The following is a 13,041-nucleotide window of genomic DNA, read 5'->3' on the forward strand; positions in this document are numbered from 1 at the left end:
TGTTACAAATCAACACCTTGCAGCTTTGTGCAAATACTGTAGTGTTTTTTAATGGGAATAAAATAGGTACAGTGGAAATGTATGGCATACATGGGTACACTACGGTCAATCAGCAGGTTTTGTGTGGTGGGTTAAAGTGTGAGTACTCCTACCTCTTCCAAGACGCGTTTGGTTAGTGTGTGGAAGAGGGGTTCTCTCGTGCTCACTCTCGGGTGGAGGGCCATGTGCGAGCAGTCGCATGAGCAAGGAATTGCAGGACTACCTCTTTTCCACCTTTACTATGGTCAACAACACGTTCTAAGTGCTGATTTTTTTTAGAATGTGAATGACAACCATATTGTATCTTTCATATTTTGTCGAATTGCTTTTCCTTTTTAATGCCACAATTCATGAAGTTGTATTTCTCTTTCAGAGTCGCATGCATTCTGACTATGACATGTGCAAGCACAAGTCGAAGGATTCCATCGCCTCCAATGCACTGGATTCCAGGGCACCGGTAGATGCCCTCTCCGATGCCCTTTGTGACGAGACTATGGCCTTGACCTTCTTGGACCCTGAGCAGCAGCCGCTCATTGTGGGCCTGGAGGAGGACGAACAAGACAACGTAAAGTGTGGGAACGAACCAGCTCAGGAGGCAGCGTCGACCGTGGCTGTGACGGTGGCAGCACACACAAGCGCCACTCGTCACTCATCCCTGCCAGACCCTGGTCCCGCCAACCCCTCAGAGATCCCCTTGCTGCTGCTGCGGCAACACATGTCAGACCCGGGTCTTCCAGGGAGCTAAGCATCTCTGGGAATGTTTTTTTTTTGGTCTTTTTTTTTTTTTTAAAGCTGCTTTTAGTTTCATCCCGACTTCCCCGACGACTCAGTTCTCCAGAAAAAAAAGGTCTGGATTGAGCCGTAATTCCCCAGTTACCACACGCTCAGGGTTAATGCAATCGGAGGCTGCTTCCATTTTGTACGACTTGCAGGATATTCAGCAAGGATGCGCATAGTTTTATGTGGTCGCAGGCTGAGGGTACTCAACGCTGAATGTGAATTGCGAGTGTATGAGTTTTGTAAAAAACGGTAACACACAATCCTGCCATGCAAAAACATTCGAAGACAGATGCAGCAAAGATGACTGCAACTTTTACCCGACTCACCCAAGATGCTGGATTCACAGACACCTGAGGATCTGCCATCGCGGATCATCTGCTCTTTGCTGGCGAGCAGCACTCGTGGTGTATCCTCAGCGAGTTAGAGACATTTGTGAAAAAATAAGTGTAAACATTTACTTGTAGGTCAAAAGTGAAAGCACATGGCAACTGGAGAAAGCCGTTGGTGTGGTGTGAAACATATCAATGTACGTATTCACTGTTTCTCTATTGGCACAAGTTTCAGTACTGACCATGTATTACACGGGCAGGATATTGAGAGCAACTGTGGAAACTGTCGAGAGATGATGATGGCCTACGATCTGTTATGTCAACAATTTTGATGTTGACAGTGAAATGTCAATGGTGTATGAATGTGGGCAAGAGAAGTCTCCCGATGTCACATCAGTATTATTGACTCAGCTACTTTGGCATCCCATAAGGTGTTTTATAGCTGAGCCAGTAGAAGATCATACTTGCCATAAGTTAACAAAATAAATAAAACGTATCCTCGCTCCAACTATGGTCGTGCATGCTGAGGTTTTAATTTTGTTAAGTTTTTGTAAATTACCGACACTAGATTAATCTCGTTGCTGTGGCATTAAACATACTATGAATGCATTATACTAAAATAATCTACCATGCATAACCATGAATTACTGTTGTGTGTAAATATATAACATACAGTACATGCACACTTTTATGAATGTACATACCTTCACTGTACATTAGAAACATAAATACGTTCTGACATGTGACAGTCAAATGTATGCAATGCTTATGATGACAGGTTTTAATATTTAAGGTTTATTTTACCAAGTTTTTTTTATATTCTTTACACTGGCGGTTTTTGACGTTCAACACTGTGCAATTCACTCCTCCATCATGCTGTTAGATGCCTTCATATGTTAGTGTACTTGAATGTCGCTTGCTTTAATCCATTATATGCAATAACAAATTAAAAGCCGGTAGGCTGAACGCTTCACTTTGCTTTGCTGTTATAAGTTTGACCCATATTGCATAACTTGATATTTGCCTGCTTTGCAAATTAGCAAGCAAATCATTTGTTGATGCAGACTCGCCAAAGCTTGCCCAATCAAACGTCAGTTGAAATACTGAATCATCTCATTAAGCAATCGCAGCTGCAAATTTACATGATCTGTGAATGCAACATTAACCATTTATCAACATCCCTCGGTGTTTTTTTGGTTTACCCGCCGTGTGTTTGGCATGAAATCCAACGATCCGTGGTATCATTCTGCGAGTTTCTTTTAGGAACTAAAATTGGACCGCTCATTTTATCCCTCGGTGTGCCCAAATCGGTTACAGCTAAGAGGGCATGCAGCGAAACATCGGACATCATTCCTGAACATGCAGGACAACCTGAAAACACATCTGAAAGATATATACCAGCACAACCGTGAAATCGTACACAGTAGTATAGCACAAAATTAACTTTTCTCTAAAATATTATGTACACTGATACACGTACTAAGATGCATTCAGTGTAATTTTTTTTATTGTTTTATCCTGAATTTGTGCAAATGTCACTGTAATGTGCTGTATATTTAAAGGTTATTGTAGTGAATGCACTATTTTCATGCAATATAAGACATGGGACTGAATTTTGTTGGACTTTTTAAGCCTAAAAATGCACAAAAATTGCACAATGCTTTTTTTCCTCCCCAACTTCGTATATTTCTTACAGAAATGTAGCACAAATCTTTACCAGCAAGCCATTGCACACTGTGGTGATGCTGTATCGAAATAAAGCAAGAAGTAGATCTTTCCTTCATGTATAAACAAGCCATGGCATATACTGTATTCATCTTTTTTTTATTATTAAACTTCGTTTATTTTGTTATAATCTGCCACAACAATTGAGGACTTTAATTTGAAGTTAACCATATTTTTCCATCCAAGATGCAAATGTCACGAGGGGGAAAATAAATGTCCTAAAAATGTTAATGTAGCAATACTTTCGTTTCCATGCTGCCTGCTTAAATGTTGACGTTTCCACAAGTCCAGTGTAACGATGTTGCTTTGTTGTTAACGAGTAAAATCTTAGTTTCATAGGAGCAACGACTCCTATATTGGTCATTTTTTTCTTAGCTTTGAAAATGCAACACAATGCAAGGGCGTTTGCTTCATAATGGTTTTTCCACATGCAGTTCATTTCAGCGACGTATTCACCTCCTCCAGAAACCACCCTCCTTCCCTTAGAGAACGTACACAACATACATGTTTTGTACCACGTGTGACCTAAACCAACAATGGTCCATCGGACGCAAGGAGCCATCTGAAATCATTTGTGAGCTTGTGTAAAAAAATGTAAAATTCAACATTTACTCGATTTGAGTGCCAATGTTAAGCACAACGACACAACGTAAAATATTTTTAAAACTTTTATTGTTGTCAAACGCCATTGCATGAAAAATAACCAAATGTAGCACACGTGTGTGTATCTTTAGTGACTGGTGCATATGAAGATAACATTGTTCATACAGTATAAGCTGCATAGTCCAGTGGGTAAAATAATGGACTTGTTTAACCCACGATAACCTAAAATATAAACCAATAAAAAATGCATGCTGCACTGCACATTACCGTTACGCATGAAAAAGGTGTTAATTACAGTACATAGACCTAGATATTTTGCATTTCTTTGAATATATTTAATCATTTGTAGTATATTTATCTGCACTTTAAAAGTTATGCATTGTTTTTCTCCTGTACTGTAAGTGGTCAGTGCATTAGGTCACCAAACGTTTAGATTATTTTAGACTACATTTTGAGATTAGAATAATTTTCCAAATATTTTTTAACGGACAAGATGTATGAACAAGTACATTTTTGGACTTCTATTGGTGGGGGAGGGGGGTACCTCTGCAGTTTGTTCCCAACGTACTCAATGGGTGTGAATATTATTTTCCTTGTGTTTAAGGGTTGACAAATTAAACATACTAGAATAATGAATTTGATCATTTTCAAAACTGTAACTGAATAAAATCTATGCAGATGAAAATTATTTTCCCATCGTGTTTGATGTTTGCTTCCGACTCTAAACATGCAATGTGTTTGTGTTCTCAAATACAGGTACCCTTGCTGAGCCAAACCCCATTTTATTAAATAACCTTTGGATCCAAGTAGAATCTTACCTATAAAAAAAAACTAATGTGTTCTGCAGATTGCATGTGAAATGCAAACTCAACACCAGTCAACCCAACGGAAACGACGCCAGTGGACATTGCAAAACCAAAGCACAATTAACTTTGTAAGATATTCCTGAGGTGCTGGCCAGTGCTAGCCCAGGCTATCGTTGCAAACGGTTTAGCAATAACTGGATAACTTAATTGACATGTTCTTGGTTAATTGTGTTTTTTTTACCCTTCTATCTGGCAACAAAACTGACACCTTTTTTTACAAGGAGTCATGTTTACATAGACCACAATACCTGCAGTCAATGCAAACTAAAAACATAACTCTGATAATGTGCACTGTCCTTGAAGTTGATTGGTCCACACCCGAGACAGCTTTCCTTAGAGCCTAGTCATCTGGTCCAAACCATGTGAGAAAAAAGCTGGACTCGACTCGTGTGGAGGAGTCGGACGTGGCACAGTTGCTTGAGGACCTGTCACATGAGGATCTAATGTAGCTGGACCAACAAAGAGCTGAAGAAGAGGGCAATGAAACAACACGACCATGAATTAACTTTTTTAAGACTGTCCTCGGAATTTGTTGAGAAGCAGTGAGATGATGATGATCCAAACTAACACATTCCTGCAGAGGGAGCTGGTAGGAATGTTGGGTTTCTCGGTCAATGGCCAGGGTCAACGGCGGCGTGGTGTATTCCGCAAATATGCCTGACTGAGGGCGGGCACAAGCCGGCGTGAGTAGGTTAAACGTTGAGTTTTATAAGGACACCACGGGGTGACCAGCCCCTCCCCACCCAGCCCCACCCCACCCAGCACCCAGCCCCTCCCCACCTAGCCCCTCCCCACCCTCCCCTCTCCACCCAGCCCCACCCCTCCCATTTTTTTATGCAGGACGGACACAATAATCCCCTGTGGGCTGGTGGAACCAGGAGGTTCATACCAGTATAAGACAGCTCTAGAGTTAACAGGCAATGAACCAGTGGCATTCACTGCTTCAAGGCGCTGTACAAGCAGAATACAAATTTGGTTCTTGGACAGCTAGACAAGAAGAGCCAGCTTTCTCGTGATCATTCTTGTGGCTCCAGCTTCATCATCAGATGGAGGGCAGGCGATCCTGCCTCTTCATCTGCATAAATCCACTACCGCTCACCGCACCTCTGATTAGCACGTTTGGATACATAGTGCGAAGGAAATTCAGCATACATACAAGAGGCCTCAATAAGACAAGTTATTCAACCATCTCTGGTGTTTGTATTTATTCAAATGTATGTTAACCTATAATCATATGCATTTTTGTACATTTCAAGACACTCACTTTTTTCTTCCAGACATTTTAGCTGTGGGCGCAACACCTGATTTTATTATAGTTCGCTTAAAGTAATTTCAAGTTAAGGAGCATTTCCCATGAACGCATCCGTTATGTATAGCGGGAGATTCCTGTACTTTATATGCATGAACATGTTTCAAGATAACGTAAAGTGAAATATATATCCAAAAATAATGAAACTGGACATTTTTCGAGTTTAATGAATTTACTTTTAAATGCAAGTTACCCTTTGCCCAGTCACTTGCTGTTGAACTTTTATGATCGCACTAAGATGCATACATTTTTTACGCATATAAATGTTATACATTTAAAAACACAGTTCGGCAAAATGCGTGTTACGTTTATTAAAAAGTTCGTCGTGGCAATTACAACTGGCAGCAAATGAGAAATCCTCTCTGGTGCGGTTGAGAAATGCGTGTTAAGCCCCATCTCCAGTGACAGTGTCTGAGTAGTTGAATGTCACCAGTTTGTTGTCAGCGCCACCACTCAGCAGCATCTGAGGAACACGAGGTAAGCATGATCAGAGGGCTGCCACACATGGATAGATAAATGCAGTTTCAAACAAAACAACGAACATTCGTAAAATTCAACTGTATTGTAAAATGTGATTCGTTTGTGCTAGACGTACATTATTTTCAGCCCATTCCACACACAATATCTTCTCTTCGTGTGCTGCCATGTCGTATAGGGGAGCTTTGGGGCTGAAAAAAAATGCAATATGCCGATTATAAAACCTGTCCACACGGCATGTATTTCATGACACCTTTGACAGGTGTTTCTATGAGAGAATCTAAAAGTTAATGTAAAAGCAACAAGGTGTGTTAATAAACTCATATCAGCGCTGGTACAAAAATGGTTGTGCACACGTATTCAAAATTGAATTTGTCCATTAACAATCCAGAAAAGGGGGATTGGCCACATTCTCAGAGATGAAAGCTGGATGACTGAATTTCTGGAGAGTTATTTTAAAAGAGGCCCAGAGGCAGAAGAAACATACAAATATTTATTGATAACTTTAAGTAGAGGGGTCATGACAGTGATATGAAGAAAGCTCGATATCAAACAGGATGGAGAGCATTATATTAAATGACCTTCCACTTGTCAGAGGACTGATGAAGAGAAAACGTGTCCGTGCTGCACCACTCATCACCGCTGGGTTTTACATACCTCCTAGTGTCCCACAGCTTGACCATCTTGTCAATAGCGCCCGAGATGAGCTGCTTGTCATTGTGAGGAGACCACTTGACACTCGTCACCCAGCCCGTGTGAGAGGTGAGCGACAGCTGTACCAAGGAACCACCTGGGAAACGAGACGAAGAGTTGTATCTAAAACACTGCGGCCTCCCTATCCACTTTTTCACTGCCTCGCAGACGAGGCGGTCGTCTAGCGCCTGTATAATGACTAAATTAGCATCCAGAAGTATATAGAACAGTTTAACATAGTGAAAGCTAAGGTGATGCCCCAACTGTTGATGGCGAGTCTTCAAATATCACACAGGTATTTAGTGCAAGAGAGAAAAACAATTACACATATTTTATGTGCGCACATCGTGTTGTTTTCTTATTCTGAGAGGTGCAACTCAATATTACAATGTTTAACAATGGAAGCAACCTCCAAGTGGATGAGCATGACGCCACTCAAAGACAAGAATATACCGTGCCCAAAGCCAATACCTTTACTGCGTGGGTCCCAGATGCGAATGTGTCGGTCGGTGCTCCCAGACGCGATGCGTTTACACAGAGGCGAGTAGGAGATGCTGTTTACCACTTTGTTTCCAGCCTGTAAATAGTAAAAAAACGTGCGTGTAGGTTTTAACCAAAACATTTTTTGCACAAATTTCTATCACGCCGACTATTTTATTTTCACGTAAAAATGAACTTCGAATGGAATTCTTGGCCAACTCACTAGCGAAGTTTTCTGCTCTCCAGTCTCGGCGTCCCAGAGTTTGATTGTGTGATCCCAGGAGGCACTGCAGATCTCCAAATCTTCCGACCACAAAACGGAGGACACGGCTTCATTGTGACCCGAAATCGTCATAATGGGTGTCTGCAAGGGGAGATAAAAGGACACGGAAATGAAATGATGTGACTTGCGGTATTGAAATGCGACTATGAAACGTTTGTATTACTCTGGAAGTGTAACTAGAGCGATCTAGCAGACACAGTAGTTAAACAAACCCGGGTGAGCCCCAGCTTTTCCATCTTCTGCTTCTTTTTTGGTCTTGCACTACTTCCTTCTTCTACCACATCTTCTTGGTCGTTTGTAACTTATAGAACACAAAGGAAAGAATGCAATGTATCTCATTATTCGACAAGTAAAGTAGAAGCTGGATATAAGAACACCATTGAAATGCTTAGTTCTGATATAAGCAAACACAACCTTACACACTGATGGAAATAAAAAGGGAAAAGTTGCATAAATATATATTACAAACACAGAACCGTCTTCAATGATCTACGGCCAATATGGAAAAATGATTATCTAGGAAGCCCTTCCGCCAACGGTGGCGTGAGGAATTGCAGGGCTGCACCTTTATTTAGACATTTATATACATATTACACTTCATAAAAAATATTTATAAAATGTCTTACCCGCAGACCAAATTTTAATCATCTTGTCCCAGGAACCACTGCAGAACTGGGAAAATAAAATACATCAATAGGACTTCATTTAAAAGTACAACTTCAGTTAAGACATTTAGTATATCTAACTAGAGTTGGGCTATGTGATTATTAACATAATCGATCCCTGATTATTGGTTCCATTATTCAATTCGTCTGGTCAAAGGTTTCAATTCTGTTTCCACAAATGATACTGGATAGACGAGGGGTGGAACTTGTAGATATAGTAGTCATCATCAGCCGCGTTACGCTAGGCATGGCCACCAATTTTGAAGGAGCCCAAACAATTGACCACAAACAAGTTGTCGACTATAAGTTTTACTTGGTAAATCCACTTAAACGTCCCCGCTCTAAATCTAACACGTGATGTACAGAACGTATTTTTAAAATTACATTTCTCCGCATAAAAATCTATTGCATTAACCATTTCACATTCTTAGCAGAAGATGAACACGTTGATGCCTCCCGAGCGACAAGAGGTAGGTGTTCGTGTGTCTCTGCTGGCCCGGTTATTATTAGCGTGGTGCACCTTGGTGTACGTGTTGTTCACAGCGACGGCCTCCACGCTGCCTGCGTGTCCTCGGCAGCAGTGACGAGGCTTCGCCTTGTTCCGCCGCACATTCCACTCCCAGATGATGGCCGTCTGGTCTTGGGAGGCCGTCAGCAGCAGACAGGATTCCTCGCCTGCGAACGCGGCAAAAAATGGGACTTTGTTTTTATCTTAACAGGTGACGATAACTTCGCGTGTTATTGAAAGGACTTGATGTGCGCTCTTTTGTAAAGGCTACTCTGGGCAGATCAATGGTAAATTAACAATGGACGGGGGACAGCAGGAGATCTCAGAGAAACTGCTTCACTTCAAAATTCATCAGAGAAACACAGACATTTGCGAATTTTTTTTAACCAAAAATGAAAAGTGCACAAAGTAGCATGGAGAGATCCTTGCTTGGAATTATACTGATATAGAAAGAAAAACATTGATCAGGGAACAAACACAAAACCAGAGACATAGCAGTAACATTTGAAAGGTAATTAGGGTTTGGGTAGGACACATCACGAGAAAGGTGACGTGACGTGACGTGACTCAGGATGGAATAGCAACCAAAAGTGAAATTGAATCCAAGAAGACAACCCCCGAGGAAATGGAGTGATGAGATCAGTTTACGTATGGGAGTGAGGTTGATGGTAGCAACAATGGACTCTGATTGATGATCATCATTTTATATAAATGATTGAAGTATGAAAAGGAAAATACTGGCGTTGACAAGTCGACAATTAGCTTAGAATGGCACTGCAATAACAGTAAATTTGTACCATTTGAACCTCATTTGCCAGTAAAAAATATCAGTAAATTTGTAGTTGTTTTTGCATACTTGCATACAGACCTTTATTTATCCATTCAACGTCCTTCACCACCTCCGTGTGACCACTTAACGTCGCCAATGGCTTTCCATCTGAAGTCCAGATACGCCCCGTCTTATCGTAAGACCCTGACAGAATCCTGCAACGAAGCACACATATATTGCTCACTTTTCCCTTTCACAACACTCTAAATATAACCATAACATGTTATGTTTGTTAAACTATTTTACAGCTTTGTTTGTAAAAATTCCCATGTTCAGGTAAATTGCCACAAATATAACACTTAAGTGGGCTTAACAAACAGATTTAATACAACAACAAGAATCTGTGCTTCATGCTAACCTTATGAAAAAATATAAAACTTACCAGTCATTACATACTTTAACAGCACTGACCCAGTCATCATGCAAAATGCATTCCTCAGGCTGTGGTGCTGTGAACTTTTCGACATATTCAACTTCCACCACAGTTTCCTGAAACACAGAATATATGGACACATCAGCTTTCCAAGTCAATTGGCTGTACTTCCTCGGGACACGTAATAATTCTTTGCCACCTTAAATGGACCACAAGTTTCAATACTCAAACAGGGAGTTTACTGGGTGGGCACAACTCCAGACTGAGGATTCGTTGCAACTGAAGAGTCACAAAGCTTATATGGAATACCCTCTACTAAAATTTCACATTTGTGCATGGCAATATATTTGTGTACTAAATGCCAATGTCGGGTTCTAATAAGCACAAGAGGGCTGCAGAAGAGAGTTCATGTAGTTGTGTTATTGCACCATTGAAGAAGTGAAGACTTCAGTGGTTTTCTACATGTCCATAGCTTGGGTTGCATGGTCACAATCACACTGTGGCTTGTCTGTCATTTTACATTCATCAAGGAGGTGTGCGCATCGGCCTGGTGATCTTTTGATGTGGCTGGTGGTTACACCAGTGTCTTTGAGGAAATATCTTCCTATTCTGACCATTAGCTTAATATGTAAGCTCACTTATAAATGTTAAGCGAAAAGGATTTTTTGTTTTATTTCTTCCAAATGTTAAATGGAAGTGATTTGTGACCCACGATCTCCCTTTGCTCACCGTGGAGATGCCCTCCTGCTCCATGTGCTTGCCAAGGGTCATCCGCAAAAACTGCCCGCCGATGAGGAAGTCAAACTCCACATGCTTGTGTTCTCCTGCACCACACGTTCGATAACGTCACCAATTCGCGAGGAGAAAATTAATTGTGCTTTGTGTAATTCATCTGTAGGAAGTGTCATCGTTGTGTTGCATGGGTTTCCACCAGCCCCCCCCACCCCTTAATCGGATGGCATTAGAATTTGTGAACATGAGCGTGTTGGCGTGACTTGTAATTTGGTTTATATTTAACCAGATGAGAACTAAAAAAAAACTGAATAGTGTCACGTGCAAAGCGAAACCGGTTCCAAAATGACAAACAGGAATAAAACAAAACGCCATGCAAGTAAATTAAAACTACTGCACACATATATACATCCATATTAAACAAGACAACATTCCCTTAGCTTCGTCAAAGTACTTTAAAAACAGAGTAACATTAAGCTTGAGACGTGCGCGCGGAATTAAGCTATTCGGTAAACGGGCTCAGACACACAGCAGGTACACAAAATGTCACGTGGAATTGATGCGTTTGCATCCACCTTGTGATTAAAGGGCTCGACTCACCTGCCTGGGCCTCCAGCAGCTTGTTGATGAGGTTGCTGAGGTCAGTGACCTCAGCCTGGGCCACCACCGAGAAGGGGACTGCGTCCACCTCATACCTGCACCAAAGGGGGTTTGAGAGAGAGAGAGCATGAGCACTGGGGATGCGAATCCTCAAAGCACACGAAAGCTATTCTCTATTTCGATTTAAAGCTTTCGTGACTTCAGAGATTCATCTTCTTGGTTCTTTCGGTAAAGTCACGTAGAAGGGAAGTAATAAAATAATAAAAATAAAACATAATAAAATTAATTTTATTATGTTCCCTTGGTGACTTTACCGAAAGAACCAAGAAGACTATTCTCTATTCACAACAAATAGTGGGGCATTCTTACTTAGATCGCCTTATACGAGGCGGACATCTATAGGAACTTTTTGCCAGTATCAAAACGATTATATATTTGCACGTCTTGCCACAAGTACGTCTGGTTAATGCCTTGCAAAATTTATCTATTTGGCGTTTGAACATTTAACGCATGTTTTATTGCCAGAGAGGGCAAAACGTATATTTTTTTCATCAAAGTGGACACAATTCAGATTGCACAAAATAATCATTAGCTTCGCTGTGGACAATTTGAATTACAAAACAGAGTCGTAAGAGGTCTCCTTTCCACATGTGTTCCTCCACATTAAAATATAAGTTTCTACTTGTTTACACATCTCACTCAGCCACACGGGCTTTCGGTGAGTGCATTAGTTCAACAGCATCGGCTCAACACAAACTCTGGAACCGGTTTCTACAATTCAAGAAAATCGTTTGCTAATTCACGTGTTACTCGTCGCGTCGTTCACATATTATTGGACTTGAATGGATTTTGCATCACGGTGGGGCAGTCACTCATAACACAGTAAAAATACGAAGTAGCGGCAGCAGCAGCAACACTGCTACAATGCAGTCCTGTGATGACTATTCCTCCCTTAGATCATTAAAAACACTCTCATTAGTCGCCTGTGCCAACGAGAGTCTCTAACTCGCTTATGGATGTAAGGTAGCACGTGGCAGTTGCTCGATAAACGCAATTCAGTTGTTGGTAGAACGACAGATTTTAGTTTGTGTACTCACTTTTTATTTTTCGTCACGAACCTCGCCTGCACCTGAGCCATTGCTCGGCAAACACACGAAGCGGGGTCACGACGATCCTCTACAGCTGTAGGTACAGACTCTGGTCGCCCGTAAATAAACGAGTGAGCGGTGGTGATTATAATGATGATGATGGCAATGAGTTTGGTGATTAGCGACGGTCTGGATGAGCGATATCACTCAACGCCCAGGCTGTGGCCGACCACAATGTAGTTCACTCAACGATGGTACGCTAATGGATGTGTGGACGTGTAAAGCAGCGACGACGACGATGATGATGATGATGGTCCAAGTGATAGAGGCGAGAGGGATGATGAGTGAGTGCGCCCCACGTGCTCGCCACGCCGCGAAGAGGGGGCCCGGCACTGAACACCCCCCACCCCACGCCCAACGCGTCATCACCGTGCGACCAGAGCGGCCACAACCACGTGCAGCGCACCGGCGTGACCACTAGGGGGCAGACACGTGTAGTAGTGGACTTAGGGGTCAGACACGTGTCGTAGTGTACAAGGGTGACCACTAGGGGGCAGACACGTGTAGTAGTGTACAAGGGTGACCACTAGGGGGCAGACACGTGTAGTAGTGTACAAGGGTGACCACTAGGGGGCAGACACGTGTAGTAGTGTACAAGGGTG

The 13,041-nt window shown here is 41.9% G+C and overlaps 2 protein-coding genes across 4 annotated transcripts in view; one reads left to right on the forward strand and one right to left on the reverse strand.

Annotated features, from left to right (window-relative positions):
• The window catches only part of LOC133346095 (potassium voltage-gated channel subfamily H member 2-like), a 181,835-nt gene extending 177,700 nt beyond the window's left edge, over positions 1 to 4,135 (forward strand). For all 3 annotated transcript variants that reach the window (XM_061557480.1, XM_061557478.1, XM_061557479.1), the window contains one exon: positions 413 to 4,135. In XM_061557480.1, coding sequence (XP_061413464.1) covers positions 413 to 784 — 372 coding nt within the window. In that variant the 3' untranslated portion in view covers positions 785 to 4,135. The remainder of the gene's footprint in view (positions 1 to 412) is intronic.
• Positions 4,136 to 5,517: 1,382 nt separating this feature from the next.
• Positions 5,518 to 12,780, reverse strand: WDR12 (WD repeat domain 12). The gene is made up of 13 exons (XM_061557481.1): positions 12,389 to 12,780; positions 11,292 to 11,386; positions 10,689 to 10,783; positions 9,969 to 10,075; positions 9,626 to 9,741; positions 8,770 to 8,924; positions 8,211 to 8,256; positions 7,797 to 7,885; positions 7,525 to 7,665; positions 7,293 to 7,398; positions 6,786 to 6,918; positions 6,247 to 6,319; positions 5,518 to 6,114 (listed from the first exon to the last, which is right to left on the reverse strand). The coding sequence occupies exons 1-13, from the start codon at positions 12,427 to 12,429 to the stop codon at positions 6,037 to 6,039; spliced, it is 1,275 nt and encodes a 424-aa protein (XP_061413465.1). The 5' UTR covers positions 12,430 to 12,780; the 3' UTR covers positions 5,518 to 6,036.
• Between the last annotated feature and the right edge of the window lie 261 nt (positions 12,781 to 13,041).

The sequence above is a fragment of the Lethenteron reissneri genome, chromosome 23 (genome assembly GCF_015708825.2).
Source record: "Lethenteron reissneri isolate LAM-NWPU_2019-01 chromosome 23, ASM1570882v1, whole genome shotgun sequence".
Lineage (NCBI taxonomy): Eukaryota > Metazoa > Chordata > Hyperoartia > Petromyzontiformes > Petromyzontidae > Lethenteron > Lethenteron reissneri.

Excerpts from the sequence above, each read along its gene's own strand:
- WDR12 (XM_061557481.1), bottom strand. The coding sequence starts at position 12,429 with ATGGCTCAGGTGCAGGCGAGGTTCGTGACGAAAAATAAAAA. Across the intron at positions 10,076-10,688 it reads AGCAGGAGGGCATCTCCACG|GAAACTGTGGTGGAAGTTGA; the intron begins GTGAGCAAAGGG and ends TCTGTGTTTCAG. Across the intron at positions 6,115-6,246 it reads TGGAATGGGCTGAAAATAAT|ATGCTGCTGAGTGGTGGCGC; the intron begins GTACGTCTAGCA and ends CGTGTTCCTCAG.